This window comes from Coloeus monedula (genome assembly GCF_965178545.1).
Source record: "Coloeus monedula genome assembly, chromosome: 8".
NCBI lineage: Eukaryota > Metazoa > Chordata > Aves > Passeriformes > Corvidae > Coloeus > Coloeus monedula.
Window position 1 is genome coordinate 33,412,808 of NC_138788.1, and position 17,658 is coordinate 33,430,465.

General features: G+C 43.2%; 1 protein-coding gene across 1 annotated transcript in view; it reads left to right on the forward strand.

Moving 5' to 3' along the window:
• Positions 1–14,626: 14,626 nt before the first annotated feature.
• Positions 14,627–17,658, forward strand: part of INPP5F (inositol polyphosphate-5-phosphatase F) — a 39,625-nt gene continuing 36,593 nt past the window's right edge. The window contains exon 1 of the mRNA XM_082285671.1: positions 14,627–14,864. Within this exon, the coding sequence (XP_082141797.1) occupies positions 14,768–14,864 (97 nt within the window). The 5' untranslated portion in view covers positions 14,627–14,767. The remainder of the gene's footprint in view (positions 14,865–17,658) is intronic.

Sequence of the window (17,658 nt, forward strand, 5' to 3'; positions counted from 1 at the left end):
TGGAAATCTGCATGAAAGGAAGGAACATGTCCAGCCAGCCTTTAGTTTCCATGTGTCCCTGCACCAGCAAATTGCAGGGCAAGCAGAAGTGGAGTACCTTATGTTAAATTTCACATCATAAGAAGAAAAGCACATTTGCCACACATATTTCAGAAAATAATTCTGAGAGGCATTGATCTGTAAGCACACAGTTCATGTTTCAGAATTAAACACAGAATCTGGAGTTCTTCATCCCTGGTTCTTTATGTTTGACATCTATTCAAGGACTGTGCAATGTTCTCTGACGTGTTCCACAACAAACACAGAAATCACTGATAGGGTTTGCACTAAGGGATAACATTGCTGGAAGTCTTGGTAAAAAGTCTGGGGCGTGAACAGAGATGAAAATAATTAACTGCCTCTAATGAAATACGGTACCTATGTTAGGAATCAGGTGAGCAGGCAAGAAAATGTAACAAACTTTGAAGTATTATTACTTACATCTACTCATTGGATAGATGCTCTGTCTGCTGTTCATCTGACTGCACAAATATAAAATAATTTTTTAAAATGGGCATTATCTGAGTTTTAAAACAGTAAAAGAAATACACTGAATTTAGCAACAAAGGGAATATGGAACTTAGCCTGGTTTTTTTACTGCATTTCTGCAGCCCCTGACAGTGAACAGATGAAATTTGCAAAATCATCCACATGGGTTACTTGAAGACCTGATTTATTGCTTTCCATCATTTTGTGAACTTTGAGTTCTCATCCATTTCTGTCTTGTCAGGAAAGCTCCACTCCTTCCATTTGCAGAAATGAGCAGTGTCTGGAATAATTCCCTTGCGCATTTCCCACGGGGTTGGCAGGCAGATAATGTGGTTTTTTCCTGCAGCCCATACTGATCCATGGCAAAGGAGTTGTCAGCAGTCTGTCTTGCCACTCCAAGTGCACAGCTCAGACTGTAAAATCTGTTAGTAAGAGCCATAATGTTTAACCCAGTGTGAGCTTTCCTATTTTATTTAAATCAAGATGAGATTAAAGCATGGAAAACCTAAAGCAGTTTTGCCCAGCAGCCACACATACAGAGATTTTTACTTCCAAAGACTAATGAAATGATAGCACACAGCCCTAGTTAGGCATTTCTGTAGGTGTTGGTGAGTACTTGGTCCCCAGGACCCTCCCTTGTGTGACCATTGATGATGAGCTCTTGTCTCATCTCCATTCCTACTCTCCCCAGCTGCATTTCCAACAACCATGAAATGTTTCTTTCCCCTGGCCTATTACCACTTAGAGAAAAGAGTGAGATAGAGCAGATTTGCATGTTAAGATTTCTCTTAAAAATTTAGAGTTTGGTCCAAAAAAGCGCTGGGAGTTCAACTCTAACCTATCTCATCAATTAAAGGTGATCTTGACCCTGAGCCAATAAACTCAAACGTTTATCAAAGTTTCTGCATGACTGCATATCCAGTATAAAGCCAGCTCTTAAGATGGAAGATGCCTGGAAGCAAGAAAACAAGGATGAAAGTACAGAAAAAACTGTAAATCAATTCAATTCGGGCTTTTCTCCACCCAAAAGAGTGAAATGATATAATTTACTTTAAAGCTTTGGAAATTTGTTCTACATACCTATGGCAGATGTAAGCATCTGTTGGTGCTGAAAGTGCAGTGAAGCACTACCAAATTCTAAATGGCCTTATTTATGTGTTTCATTTAGTTCCTAAGATTGTTAACTAGCACCCTGACAAAGATTAAATATTTTACATCAGAGGTATCTTTTCATTCTAAAGAGTAGTTATTTCAATATGCTACTCTGTGACAAATGGAAGTATCAGGACTGAAGTTTAGCTGTATGGATATATTAGATTACACTGAATAAAGGATATAAGGTAGGGTTGGGTAACAATATCATAAACAAATATTGCTGCCTAGAAACAGCAGGCATAGACACATTAAAATATTTAAGGTACCTTTAATATTAACTACCTAGCAACAAGTCCCTGATTACTTCAAGGAAAATAGGCACTACTAGAGAAGGCAGGAGTCATAGCAATTGTTATTGTTGTACTTTTTTTTCCCCCTCAGTAACAATTAGACACATAACTCTTATTATATAACATACAATTACCTGCATAGGGAATCCCTGCCTTAAATAGTTTGTGCTTGACTACGCTAAGAAACAGTCCACGGTTGTGAAATTAGAGAACGTGGATTTGATAGAGCTGAGAGAAGCTGCATCAGTGAGTTCTGGTTCCTCGGGTGCTCGCTGCCCCAAACCCCTCCGTGCGCACATCCCTGCTTTGTGCTTGCCATCGGAGGCCGCTGTGGCCCGCAGCAAGGCGACCTGAGGCACCTTACGCGATGTCATTTGACGGGAGAGCCGGGGCAGGGGCGGGTCTCGCCTCCCTGGACGCTGCCGATGTCACCTAAGCCACCCGAGTGTCACCGCGAGGGTCACAGCGTGGCCCTGCCGCCTCCCTGCACCGCCCCCGCGCCTTCCAGGCGCCGGAATTTCCTCCTGCCCTGCTGCTAAAGCAGAAGGACTGGGATGGAAAATGGTTTCCTGTAACAGTGAAGGGAACGTTCTCGTCTTGCGTGTGCTCACCGTGTTGGCAGGATGCTCTCTGCGCTGGGGGCGGGCTCTGGGGGATGCCTGCATTCCTAGGATTTCTTTTCAAAACTTATAAAAGGTGTCAGGTTTGCAGGGTGTTGGAGGCCCTGGGTTCCTGCAGTTCCAGTTATAACAAACAACATTGACATGTCCAGCATTTTAACAGGGGATACTTTCAGATTTGGCTTCCAAACTGGGTTTTGTAGAACCCTGCTTGCACATGACACTCTTGAGCTTCACATCAAACCAATAAGCATTTCCAGTCTGGGATCTACAAGAAGATAATAATCCCCTAGCCACAGGCATTAGAATTTGTTTCACGGTTTATAAACTCAAAAGAAAGCCATTGGCTCGTTTTTGCACCCCTTTATTCCATAACCACAGCTCTAATCCTCATTCCAAACCTCAGAATTACCAACCATCCTAATCCATCAATCTCGAAAGAAATACAAGCCTGCAGATTCAGAGAGAACAAAACCAGAATTTTTCCAGCAGCACTTCTGGACCGAACGCAAGCAGCAGCTCTTAATTTCCTCCAGGCTTGAAACTGAGCGCAACCCAACTGAGGGAAAGGATGGTAAATTGAAGTGGAAAAACTCTGAGGGAAGGTGTGGTTTCAAAGACCTTGCTCTCAGTGACACCTGCTTTTGGGATTAGTGAGCAGGTCAGCGTTGGTGTGATGGGCCTGGCCTTTCTATAGGAGAGAATGAATCAGGCAGCTGCAAAACCAGGCCCTATATCAAAGTTCACCCAGAAAAAGTTGGTAGATTTTACACGCTCACTTGAATTTGTGTTTTTATCAAATGAGGAAGGTAGAATTGAGACACATCCTTACCATTTGTGTGTATAGTGCTCCCCCCTGATAAATCTGATAAAAGTTCTTTATTTCTTTACCATAAGCAATGCTTTCTTGGTTTAATTACATTAAAATTAAACATGTGTTCTCAGATTTTTACGGAGAGGCTTAAAGACTTTATTTTTATAATTGATTCACATTTTGTACCATCCAAACTACATCACCAGGAGGGTGAAATTCTCCCAGTGTCACATGGTGATATTTTTACTTTTTGTCCATCAGTTTTCCATTGGGAACTCCGCGTGAGTCCCCAGTAGGTGATGAAGCCTGATCCATCGGTGTAATCCCCTCCTGCTGCTTCCTTTCCTGTAACTCTCCTCAGGGCCAGATTCAAGGAGCTTTTTGTGCTTATGATTTCCCCTGTCCTCCCTGGTGGATTTTCTGTCTGAAGGACTGGACAGCCAAGGCTTCCTCTGCTGCCAGAAGTTGGAACAGAGCCTGATACATTTATGTAAATGACAGAGCAAGAAGAGACTCCATTTTTGTATTAGCTCAAATAGACATTCGAGTGTGACTCAGGCAGGTCATGTGCAGAAGGCACATCTTGGCAAAACCAAACTCTGAGAGTCTGTCAAATTTAAAGTCTAAACCCCTGAAGTTCCTTGGGCTTGATCTGAGAAACTTGTTCCTAACTGTTTTGCTACATGATGCTCTGATAAAGGCAAAATCCACTCAGTAGAAGAACCTGACAGTGAATGGTAATTTAGCATTCATCATACAGATTTTGAGATGGGGACATTCAGATTAGATATCAGAAGAAATTTCTTTTCACTTTCCGAGTTCTCAGGCATTGGGAATTGGTTGCCCATGGAGAAGGTGGAGTCACCATCCCTGGAGGTGTTCAAGAGGAGCTGGGCGATGTGGTTTGTGGTTATGGGGTGGACAACTGGACTGGATGACCTTGAAGGTCTCTTCCAACCCCGACAATTCTGGGGTTCTGTGACTCTACGCAGGTACACCGAGAAAATGGTGCATTACAGCATTAGCATTAAACCACAATACCGTCACAAAATCACCTTTCTCAGGGCCACCTGAGGCAGCCGCAGCTCTGTCAGCGGCAGGTCCAGGCCAATCGCTCATCCCGGCCGATCGCCGCGCTCCTTATCGCAGGTATGACGTCAGAGCCCCGTGACGTAGCGCGGCCGGCGGCCGGCAGGGGGCAGCAGCGCCCCGCGGATGGCAGCCAAAAACCAGCGATTTTACAGAAATACGGGGATGTGACGGGAAAACCGCACCTGAGACCGGCACAGGGAGCAGGGGCTGTCACTGAGCTCGGCACGTCTGGCCAGAGAAGGTGATGCTTGTATCAGTCTGATGGCACATCAGCATCATTTTTGGCTCAGCACATAAACATTGCTTTTGGCTCAGGTGTTGTTCTTAGAGGTGGCTGAACGGTTCAAACCTCAAAACTACAAAATAAGAGCGGGATTTAAGTAGTTTTAGTATTTCATATCAGTTATTTTTCCTTATACAGACTGGGAAGATGTACTGTGAGGAGCAGCAAAACATAACATTTCAGCCCTGCTTTTAAATTAAGTGCTGCTTCAAGTGAAAGGTTGGGCTAACAATCTCCAGAGGTCACTTCTGACCAGCATTGGTATAGCTACACTTTGATTTCTGAAAGACCCATTTTGAAAGGGCAAGATATTAAAATCACAATCAATTTATTCAGTGAAACTTTTTTTTTTGTTGAGGGTGCTGTTGGTCAAAGCCAGGCTGGGTCAGCATTCACATAAGCCACTTTTTCCCTGAGAGGAAGTGATTGCATATCCCTTCAGAGTAACTTATGTCACCAATAAAAGCTGCCAAGGAGCCACAACCATCTGACTCTAAGGATTGCTCCAATCTTTATGATTTGATAGCTGAGGCAGCCTTCCCTTGAACACATTGGACTGTAAGAATATGTAAAGCATAGAGCAAAAACTGGTCTTTGCATGATGGAGTACTGTGCACATAAATTAATCCTATTATCACAATTATTGGGGGTTATTTTTCACCTAATTTCCATCTCAGGGAACTTTGCATGCTCTTGTGTGTACTTATGTAGTCTTTTAATTACCTATTTCCAAAGTGCTTTCCAATTATGAAATACTCCATGGGCATAGGTCATGTGCCCATTATTCCAGCTGACAAGTAGCACAGTAAATTATTTGCACTGTCAGTTGTATAACCCAGTGGTGCTGATTCCCAGTGCTTCCCAAATCCTTTCCCCATAGGCATTATACTACTGTGGTAGGACATGAATTTTTTATTTTATCTTTCTTAAAATGAATCTGAATATATTAAACAAAACTGATACTTAAAATTACCTATTCCAACTGAGAATCAAATCTATGACCACAGTTGGTTTTGTTAGTATTAAATTGTGTTTGCTTTTGGATGCTGTGTTTGATTAAGAGGAGGGCAGGAGCACCTATATTTAAGATTGTTAGCAAATTTAACTGGAGTCTGTGTTTATTTTTTTCACTGTAATTAACATCACAGCTCGAGGCAAATCAAATCAGCCAAACAGAACAATTGCTTGTGTGATGCACCAGCTGGTCTCAGAAACCTCATTTCAAACTGGTTTAGAGCAGGAAAGTTATTTGGGGACTTACTCGTGTTTGCTTTCTCATTTTTTGGGGTGGGTTTTTTATGGCACATTCAGAGCTGCTGCTTCTGTAAGAAAGTAAGTATGGCTAAGGGGGGGGGGGAATAGAATGTCAACATTTTTTCTCTTTTTTTCCCCCCTTTTTCCTCTATTTTTCCTTTTTCCTTACTTTGCTTACCACAGCTGCCTGAGAAAAAATTTTAAAAATGGATAAATGTCACAGAAAGAAATGGAAGTCTTATGAAGGAGGCTTTCTTTTCTTAATTAAAACAATAAATTGAGAAGCTGTGGCCCAAACCTTCTGATGAAGTATCTACAGCCTTAGGGAAGGGCTGGAATCCGCCGGCCTGAAATGTGACAATCCTACCATTTCTGAGGTGGATCTGGCTGCCTAAGCTCAATTTGCACAATATTTATAACAAGCCAATGTCCAATTAAATGACCTCACAAGAGCTGCACACGGGACATGGCATTAAGAGCATTGTTCAGAAGGCCCGGAACCCAGCCGGAAGAGGCACAGAAAGCAGAGAGGGTTAAGTGGGGTGAGTGTTGCAATTTCTTGTAGCTGGCAAGTGTCTGCAGTTCTGTGGGGTTGCTACACCTTGGCAGAAGCTTCTGCTGCTGCTTGACAGATATATGCATAAGACAAGAAAGACAGAATGGGAGTGGGTGAAAAGAAGGCTAAAGGAATGTGGAAATGGGCAAAGAGACTGAGATTCAAAAAAATAAGGGTGCAGCAAGTCCTTGTAAGTTGTGAATAGGAAGAGATTACATTACCTCATTCCTGGCTGGCCTAACCTGTTCTTAAACAACACCAGTGGGTGGACAGTGCCCAGCCAGTGTCACTGAGCAGTCTATTCCCAAGCCTGTTTAGCCAAATGCTTTGTTTCTAACTCGTTCTGTGTTTGCCTAACTCATTCTTCCTGTGATTATGCTCAGTACTTGTATTTTCTGGGGTAAGACTCGGAATTGCTTAGCCTCAAAATGAAAAGACTCAGGGGGAACCTTTTCGATGTGTGTAAATGCCTGATGGGAGGAAGAAAAGAAGACGGGGCCAGACTCTTCTCATGAATATCCTGTGAAAGGACAAAAGGAAATGGTCACAAACGGAAATATAGGAAATTCCAATTAAAGTTAAGAATTTTTTTCACTGTGAGGGTGGTCAAACAGTGGCACAGATTGCCCAGAGTAGATGTGGAGTGACTGTCTTTGGAGATACCCAAACCCCACTGGCCATGAACCTGGACAACCTTCTCTAGCTGATCCTGCTGTGAGCAGAGGGCTCGAACCACAAGTGCATTTCAGCCTCCACCATTCTATGGTTCAGCAACACGGGGCAAAGAAACCAGTTATTCTTGTCCTCTTTCCAGCAGTTCTTGTGTATTTCAAGGCTGTTTTCCTGTTTCCAATGAGAAACTAGTCCAAGAAATCCCTATTCTTCACATAATAAATCAAAGCTTTTAAAGTTCAGATCACCTTGATTTCCTTCGGCCTGTTGTCTATAGATAATTCTTAAAATGGTTGTATCAAACTGAATATAGAATTCCCACTGAGGTCTGACTCAGAGCAGACTAAAAGGATTACTGCATAGGTCTTATGTATAATGCTCCTGTGTGTTCATTGTAGTATAAATGGATTTTTTTTCTTTATTTTTAACTGGTACTTTTATCAATTTATGATCTAGGATTACCCCAGAACTCCTGATTAACCAACTGTTCCTAAGCTTGTATTTATACAGATGATTACTGTTCTTGAAAATTTTTCCTCTTGCCAGGCATTTCATTCATTTCAGGTAATTTATTCAACTTACCACAATAATCTCATAATGGAATCCTGATGCGCAGTGGGCTTTCTGACCCTTCTAGCCTGATGAATTTACTAAGTACACTTGTTATTCCATTATTTGGGCCATTGGCAAAGGTACAGGATAGTACCAAACTAGAGTGTTAACCATTAGTAACCACTGTCCAGGAGAAAATTCCCAAATGTTACAACTGTGGAGGTGTCATAAGTGGACTATTTTCCTTAGACAGCTATGTGAAAGCCACAAGGAACAGGATCAAAGGTCATATTAAGTGCAGACACAGCTATTTCCCAGGACTGCTAGACTGTTGTAAGAAGAAAGGATGTTGATTCAATCTCACGTTTATTATCTTAACTGTTCACACTTCGTTGTCTTGCAGGTAGTTGAAAGTACATACTTTGATAATTTTTTTTCTGTTCCTTCTTTTCATTTAAGAAAAGGGTCTGACTGATCTAAAATTCTGTGACTCTTCCTACTTTCCCTTTGTTAAGGTCAGGATGGTGGCACAGATTCCTCAATATATAAGAAGTTATAACTGCCCAGTGGTTTCACAGACATTGGAAAACAATAGGAAATTAGAAGCCCAAATACTTTCCCTACTTTCTGGGGCCTCATTCTCTGCTAGTTTTCAAAGATCAGCACTTATTTCTCCAAGCTGATCATGTTTCCACCTGGCCCTACCGGCCTGATGACATAGTGTAACTCCTGCAACAACAACACGTGCTTGTAATTTCCCTGCAATAATTACTCAGGGATAGTTCTATTTCCTCCTACATCCTACATGGTGTAATGGTGTATATGGCAGGCTTAGGATGCCTTAATAAATGAAAGAGTGCCTTGCAATTCTTTGTGTGTCTCATCTCCAAAGAGACAATTCACTATTTATATGCAGTGTCTAGGATATTTTAAAATTTTGTTTAGGAATGCCTTTGACTATCTCAGAAACATCAGGTAAAGCGGAGTCATTTGTGTAGCTCCATATCCATCATAGTGTTATAGCCCTCTGATTTATCACACATAGCCACAGAGCCAGGGTAAATGCTATTCTAGAAATGCAGTATACAAATTGTTCAGATAGATAGATGTTGTGATATAATTAAAATATCAAAGTGAAAAGCACATTGCCAAGTGTTTCACACGGCTCTGATTCCACCTTGCTCCTCTCCAATCTTGCTTCTCACTGGCAGTCCCCCCCACAAATGCAGAACCTGGCTGACTCCAACAAAAATACAGAACTTCCCTGATTTGTCTGAGGAATGATCCTACATAAATTTTATTTTATTGTTATTTCCATAACAGATAGACCTTGCTTTTATTTATCTGCATATAAATATGAGTACAAACTCTGTCGCCATGGCGTTTTAAAACATTTTACACATATCAGTATAGTCAGGCTATAACACTTGTGCACAGTAGGGAACAAATGTTACCTTTAGTCCTAAATGCAAAAGTGTGGTGCAAAGAACCTGCTGTGTGTTCAAGGACAAGGACTCAGACTTTCTGATTTTCAGTCCTCTTTTTCAGTCTCATGTCTGTCTTCTTTCCCTCGGTTTGACAATGACCTACATAGCATTGCACAAGAAAAGCAAAGCCAGCAATAAACACTTTTAGCCTGTATATAGCAATGATCATCTATCCCAGTCACTCAAGTATAGAACATATAATCTCACAGGAGAATAAAGTTCTTTTAATCTTCTGATTTAGCCCTTTGAGAGTCATAAGAATTCTAATTACCGGCACAGTCCTTAACTGAGCATCAAGAGCCTGAGGATTGCAAGATCTGACCAGGACTTTTTTAACCGCATGCCACAGATGAAGGAAAAGCTGATAAGTGTTTTTTGACCTAAATTGTTGCCTGGCAGCTGGAGATTCTGCTCTTGGGAGGAGAGGGTTGTGTGTCACTCTTGGAACTTCATACATCCCTACTCTTAAACACTGAGGTGTATCTGCAGTGTAAATGCAGCATTATGTAGAGGATGAGGTTGTGTAAATACGAGTGCTCTTGGAGACCTGTAGGTTGGTGTGTCAATGAGGATTTTTATGGCTCCAAATGTCTGCCAGAATAATTTCACTCACAGTGTTAAAAACAATCAGCTCATCTGTGTGTTGGTGAATCTGGCTAAGATACAGCAAGGCTTCCAGAAGACCACTCTTCCTGTTCCAGCTCATGACATTTGGGAAGGTGATGGTCACTGGAAAAGCTCCTTTGGATGACACTCTCTGAGACTCATCACAAGACTCTGCTGTTCTATATGTGAGCACATGAATTGGGTTCCTTAAGAGTTGCAACAGAAAACAGGAGATGCACTCCAGGACTGCCTCTGACAGGCTCCAGCTGCTAAGGGGTCTGTAGGACAAAACTAGATCTAATCTTAAATAAAACTCCTGGAATGTGCATAGTTCAGAAGCTGGATCCTCAGCACCAGCTGTTTAGGTCTCCAAATCCTTTCCAATTCTATGTGTCACTGCTTCCTAACGTAGGCACAGTTTGCATTAGCATATCCATACTATAGACATGATCTGATTCTGCTCCATGTGACACTGGCACTGGCTGAGTGATACTAAGGTAAGTCCTGACCCTCCTTCTGCTCAGTAAGGTCAGGTAAGTTTGTTCCTACTTCAGTCACTGTGATTTAGAGTCCAGTTTCATAAATAGTATTTAATAGGTTACTGTGCATCTGCAAATCCAGTTCACAATATGCTGCACAAATGCTTGTGGCTATCCAGTGCAGGCATGGGACAGGAATAGAAACACACAGCTGGGAAGGAGGAAAGGATTATTTAAGCTGGCTTTAGCAGTGTTCAGTATTGTTGCTGAATGTCACAGCGTGTCAGACCTTACTCTGCAAAGTTCCCTCTGGAAAAACTTCTGGGGTGAGGAAAGGAGAGTTTGACCCCAAGTTAATTGGTTGCATAGGATTTTGCTGCAGCTGTACATGTGCTATTTTGAAAGCAAGGTATTCACAATATGTAGAGTGGAGTCTACTAGAGTGATATATAAACATATAGAGAGAGTGATATATATATATATAGAGAGAGAGAGAGAGAGAGAGAATGATATACAAATATTTTGTGTTAAAACTTTATTAACTGAATGGAGTACTAAAGTATGTTTTCCATCACAACTCAGTAACGCTTAAATCCTGGAATGCTGAGACCACTGGCTTTGAAGCTGATGAAAAATGCCTCATTTTCTTATGTTCATCCCTTAAACATCTCATTCTGTCACTGGCTTTGCCTTTTGTAATGGTTCTAAATCCCTGGAATCTGAACAGACATTGCTGGCTCTGCACAGCACCTCGCACAATGGGGGTCCTTATCCAGAACTGGAGCTCCTGGGCATGACATGAATGCAAACAATGCATAATAATTCATAAATATTGTATAAAATAATGAGTGCTAGGAGAACAGGGAGCAAGAGGAAAGTGATTCAACCCCCCACACTTTTCCTGCATTTATTTCCATCACATATGACTGACAGATTTTTGCACTGAATATCTAATACATTTCCTTTTCCTAGGGCAGCCAAAACCAGGGAAAAGTGACAAAACGAACTGTGTAACACTTCAGCACTTGGCAACTATTGCTGCTCTTCAGGTGTCATCTGATGCTTGGCCTCCACAGTATTCACAGCACATAAAGTTAGTTATGCAAAAATGGAATACATATATTTGGCTATTTTTGCTATTTTACTGTCTAATCTACTGATAAACCTGGAGGATTTAAAGCTAGATTCAGTGAACACCAGTAAAACTACAAAGATGATTATGTTTTTTGTTTTTATAACACTATAATAAAAAAAAACAAAACAACCCCCTAGGGAAATTAAAGCAACTTCCAAGAAAGCTACTTGCAAAATTGATTCAAATTGGCCAAATGGCAGAACCCCCCCCCCCCCCCCCATTTTAAAAACCCTTTTTTTCTAAAAGACATATTAAATTCCAGTGATCCTGAAATCTTACTTTTCATCCTTTCTAAAGGCAGAATTCTTCTTTTTGTAATGTGAGCTATTGTTCTGTTTAAAAAAACCCCGGCCTAAATTAGACGTAAAGAAAGGGAGATAACTTCTTCCAAAGGGTAATAAAACCATTAACTTTTTCAGACTGAGGAAAAGCAAGAACAATCTGTTTTAAATGAGATGCAAATTTTATTACAATGGCCATGAAGAACAGCCTGCTGTTTACTGTGGAGAAATTATGAATTAAATGTGTCCTTGGTATAGTATAAATAGTATTTTAACTGAGGAAGGCAGCCCAACAACACAGCAAGGAATCTTTTTATGTGCAGTAGCTTGGTAGTCTGCAAACTGCAATTTGCAATTCTAGAATAAAAGAATTGTAGGCAGTCAAAACATTCTCATTTATTTTTGAAAATGGTCCCATTGATTTGCTCTTAACAGCAAGTGCAGCAGAGGGAAATCAATACATTGTCCATCAGCCATAGAGTATATTGCAGATATTAACCACATACACATTGCTTCGAAGGGAAAAAGCTGTTCTTTTCCTAGTGCTCACTGAAATGGAAATATTCCCATTGCAAGTAAGAGATTTTCATGGGGAAGGAGGTAATACCAGAGTTCCTCTTCCTTTAGAGATAACTATAGCTGCCACGAAAAGTTACTTCACTGAAAAGAAAGCTAAAAATAAATTCAGGCAAAAATTCTTTTGCAGAACTGCTTTCTCTGGTTTTTGAGAGTTTTCATTTTCTTGCCAAAAAGCTAATGTTCATGCCAGTAGTTTTATATTTTTCTGTTATAAAACACAACATAAAACTATTTTTCAGTAGTACATTTACAGGCACTTCAGAAAATGTTCTAGTACCAAACAAATCTCTTTTATCCACTATATTGCCTGTCAGGAGACCCTCTTATGTTATTCTTGTTCTGAGGAGGTTGCTTCTCAAAGCAGACTCTTCAGTCTCTGTTTAATGCATAACAGACCCTCTCTAAAAAGCACACACACAAAAAAAGCCTTCTCAAAAACATACTGAGGAAAGTAACCTCACTAAGAGTGAGGTTATCATCATAGTGAGGAAAGTAACCTCACTAAGAGAACCTCCCTAAGCTCCAAAGCGAACCAGAAGCACATGGAAGGTGCAAGTGGGTAGGGAATGCCAAGGAGGAATACAGAGGCATTGCCTCGGACACACAGGGATGAAAATAGAAATGACAAAGCACAGCTGGACTAAAAACTGAGGAGTATGAAGGGTAACATGAAAGGCTTCTGTAGTTACTTTGGCATCAAAAAAGATGACCCAAGATTTTTCTAATGTTTCTCTGGAAGCTGCCAGGAGCATTGAAGGCAAACAAACAAAAAAATTGTTCCATGACTTCTTAATGAGCAACACTTAGGAATAAAGTTCCTCACACTGTTTAGAGTGTCATTTCCAGGTCTGGTACCGTTCACCTCAGGAAGAGTGGTGTATTTGTCTAATCTATCCAGCCAATTGTACTTCCAAGTGTGGAGTGTTCCTAAATCACATCCCTTTCTGTTAATCAACATTTAAACTTGAAATCAAGCTGCTGGCAATCAGGTAATACTGGGAGAGCGCATGACTAATTGTCAGCCCACGCATTTCCTTACCATTAGCTAGTGACAATGAATTGCAAAAATGCAAAATTAATCTTCCAGTTTTTCCCCTTGTGCTAACTAAAGCTGACAGGCTCATAAAAACAGCACCCAGCTGTGAATCTACGGAAAACACACTGAATGCAAACAGAAAACTACCCACGGGGGAAAAAAAGGCTCTGATCAAAGCGTGAAAAAGGGCAAAACAAAAGTCTGTCCTTGAAATCCCTGCAAACATTTTAATGGCAACCCTATGCATTGTGCTACAACACTGAACTACTTGGGAAACGCAAGCAGAATAGAAATGATATTGTAAGTGATAAATATTTAGTGAATGATAGTGCAGACTAAAGACATAGGAGCAAAAATAATGTTTTGACCCATTGGGAAGTTCAGTTCCTAGTCCTAAAGCAGAAAAGTTCTGAAGCACATGCTCATCTTAAAAGACGTTAATGTTCAATTATTTAAACTATATATCTAAAGTCATGCCTGCACTTAAATGCTTTTCTAGACTGGCTGCTCAGTGCCTTCCAAAATCAAGCTCTTGCCTGGGTCTTGAATGTTCACATTTAATAAAGAGACTTCTCATTTCTTAAAAGTCCTTTATTCACGTGTTTTGTAGCATCACTAATGAGGGGGATGAGAGGAGACGGGTGGATGGGAGCCGATCTAAGGGGAGCCGGGCTGAGGGGAAGGGGCTGAGGGACCCGGGGCTGAGGGGAAGGGGCTGAGGGAAGGCGATCCAAGGGGAGCCGGGCTGAGGGGAAGGCGCTGAGGGAAGGCGATCCAAGGGGAGCCGGGCTGAGAGGAAGGCGCTGAGGGAAGCCGATCCAAGGGGAGCCGGGCTGAGAGGAAGGCGCTGAGGGAAGCCGATCCAAGGGGAGCCGGGCTGAGAGGAAGGCGCTGAGGGAAGCCGATCCAAGGGGAGCCGGGCTGAGGGGAAGGCGCTGAGGGAAGGCGATCCAAGGGGAGCCGGGCCAACGGGAAGGCGCTGAGGGACCTCCAGGGCCCGTCGGGCCGGGTCAGGAGCGCAGCCCCACCCCCGCAGCCCCGTCCCACACAGACCCCGCCCCTCAGGCCCCGCCCCTCAGGCCCCGCCCCGCTGCGCCGTCCCTTTAAGAGCGCGGGGGGGGCGGGGCCGGCCGCTGTCACGTGCGGCGGCGGGAGCGGAACCCGGGCTCGCGCCCGCTCCTCCCGCTCGCGCTCCGGGGCAGCGCCCGCGTGCGCGCCCCCGCGCGCGCCTGCTCGGGAGCGCGCGCCCCGTGCCGGCCATTCCCCCTTCCGCCCCGGGGCCGCGCGCGGCGGCGGGAGCGCCCCTTCCTCCCTCCGTCCCTCCGACCCTCTCTCCCGGCGTGCGAGGATGGAGCTGTTCCAAGCCAAGGACCACTACATCCTGCAGAGCGGGGAGCGGGCGCTGTGGTGCAGCCGGAGGGACGGCAGCCTGCAGCTGCGAGCCGGTGAGACCCCCGCGGCCGCGCCCGCTGCCTGCGCGGGGAAGGGCGGGCTGGGACCCACCCGAGCGCCGGGGCGGGCGGGGGGCGGCGGGGCCGGGGCGCCGTGTCCCCGGCGGCGCCGCGGAGGTTCGGTAGCGCTGCCCATCGCCCCGCAGCTCGCAGGACCAGCCCCGGCTCCCCCCGGGCCGCGGAGGTCACGCGTGTCCCGGGGTCCCGGCTGGCGCGTTGCTTTCCCTCTCCGCGAGTTTGTTTCCCGCACGATGAAGCAGCGCTGCCCCCGCCCGGGGCTCCGCGCCCGGCGTGACCCGAATAGGTGCCGGTGTCGAGAGGCACCTGGGCATCCCCGGGGAGCATCGCGGGGTGCGAAGGGCCGTGTGGGGCCGGTGTCGCCTTACATAAGGAATGCTCCCGGTGCATGGGCGCTGCGTCTTCGGGCAGATGTGTCCCGTGGTCGCCTCTTCCAGGAGGAATTGAACAGGTGGCTACACCGGGTAGGGACTGGGTGAGCTTTAAGGTCCATTCCAAGCTTTTGACGTTCTGTGATTCTGTGGCTTCTAAAGTGTTTCTAAATTTTTCAGTGATTACAGGCTGTGTAAGCGACAATTACACAGAGCTCCACTGTGTATTAATATAAGACTGAAGGGAAGGCAAACAGAAATTGAGATGGAGTTGTGTAAAAGGGAATTTTGAAACAATGGTAATTATCTTATCCTACCTAGGAGGTTAGTCAGTAAAGGTGTCTATAAAATAAAATGCCACCCGTGGAAATTATCCTGCTTTGTGTAATATTGGCTCCCATGGCAGGGGGTTGTAACACGATGATCTTTAAAGTCCCTTCCAAGCCAAAGCATTCTGTGAGTTTTTTTCATTCTTTGTGTTTCTGATGCATAGCTTTGATGCAAAGGACCATGCTGACCCTGCTTATATGTGAAAGAAATTCCAAATAGCTGGGTATTTCACCAAACATGTGGCAGGCTGTACAGATGTTACTTACAGCTTTCTAAAATTGGGATCGGTGTTAGGCCAAAAAAGGTGGCTAAACATGTATATGGCCAGGTTGGCTATCTGAGTACAGTAGGCTTTATGAGCTTCTGTGAAAGGCTGGACAATCTTTAAACATAAACATTGAATACCGTGGTTATCAGTGTTTTTCCAAAGAACTGTTTTTCGCACAGCGCTTTCTTGTTATATTTTCATCCTAGAGTTGTGTCTTCTCAGCGCAATTTGTTTGCGTCTCAGATAAAATTGCAATCTGTCTCAAGTTAGCATGACTAACTCTTGTCCATCAACTTCGCTAATCCAGCAATACTTTGATTTGCAAGAGATCTTACAAAATAATTGATGTTAAGCTATCAGACAGTACTGCTAGTCAGTGAAATGTGTGCTTTCACGGGGGGGAAAACCCCTCAGGTTTAGGTTTGCGATGGTTACAGCCATCTGCGTGGGCATAAAAGCTCTTACTTGACCCACAGTAATTAAAACACTAAGTAGTGAACTGTAGTTCTGGAGACTGGTGTTTGATAACTTTAACTTTTGAAAGCATCAATCCCTTGCTTTCATGCAGCCATTGCTGTGTTTTATTTTATCTTGATGTCCCTTTACTTCCTGGAGGCTTTGCCAGTGCCCAGCAGTTTGTCTGCCTGCTGTTCCAGCAGCATTTTGTCCTTAGCCTGCCTCTGCATTTTCAGGCAGTTTACATGTGATCCCTATTGTGTGTGACCTGCAGATTAACGGAAGGTAATGTGATATTGAAGTCCCTTGGTCTGCTTGAAACTCAATTGGTAGCAATGCTTTCCCATTTCCACATGTTTGCAGCTTTGTTTTTCCAGCCCTGTCTGTGGATCATCTTCTTGACAGTGGACTCCAGGGCTGTGCAATGAAGTGCCTTAGTACTGAAATCCTTAGGGTTGAAAGTAAGCCCAAGAAAGAAACAGTTCTCTCACAGGAAGTGTTTCTTGGATCAATAGCTCTTTCTTGTATTAAGACAAAACTGCATATCCTCAAGTTTGCAATTTTATTACATTTGACCATTTATTATCGAGGCTACTGCCCGGAAATGAGTAGATGGATTTCTGTGTGATGAGTCACTGCCATGTTAAAAAAAACCAAAGTCATAACTTGTGTTCATTGACATGTTTAATAATCTGTCAAAAGGCTGTGATCTAACTATGTGTCTCTGCTTGGTTTTGGAGGCTTTGGTTTTATTCTGTCTCACAGAGGCTGCTTTGAATTAATCTTTGCACGTTCATGGGTTGAAATAGATAATACTGATAAACCTTGCAAATCATTGCTCGAGATGGTAGGTCTGAATCTAGAGAGCTGATGCTAAGCTTTAAAATATTCTCCTTCCTCAACTGTAAAGGCATGTTCAGGAATTTGCTAATGTTGAAAGCTGTATTTCTGACCCCTTTGGATCATGCAGATTAACAGCTTGAATTAAAAAAAAAGGCAAATAATCTTGATAAATATTTGCCATAAGCAAAGTCTGAGGTTGGCCCTCATTTGAAGGTTGTCAGCCTGTGTTTACAAGATGTTGCTGGGGTTTTTTTATTCTCTAAAGTGAAAGCACTAATGAGTCACCTGCAGGAAATCCATGAATCACTTTGGCATCATAGATTTTTTTTTTCTTTTTTTAAAGAATTTGGCTGTCTAGAGTGTACTTTTTTCAGTGTAGTGAAAAAACATGTGCTGTTCAATCATGCCTTAAATGCCTTACATCAGGTCTTGGTCAGGATTTCACTCTGGGATTACTCTGTTTATGCTCTGTGTGGCTTCTCCTGACTGGTAGTTTTATACA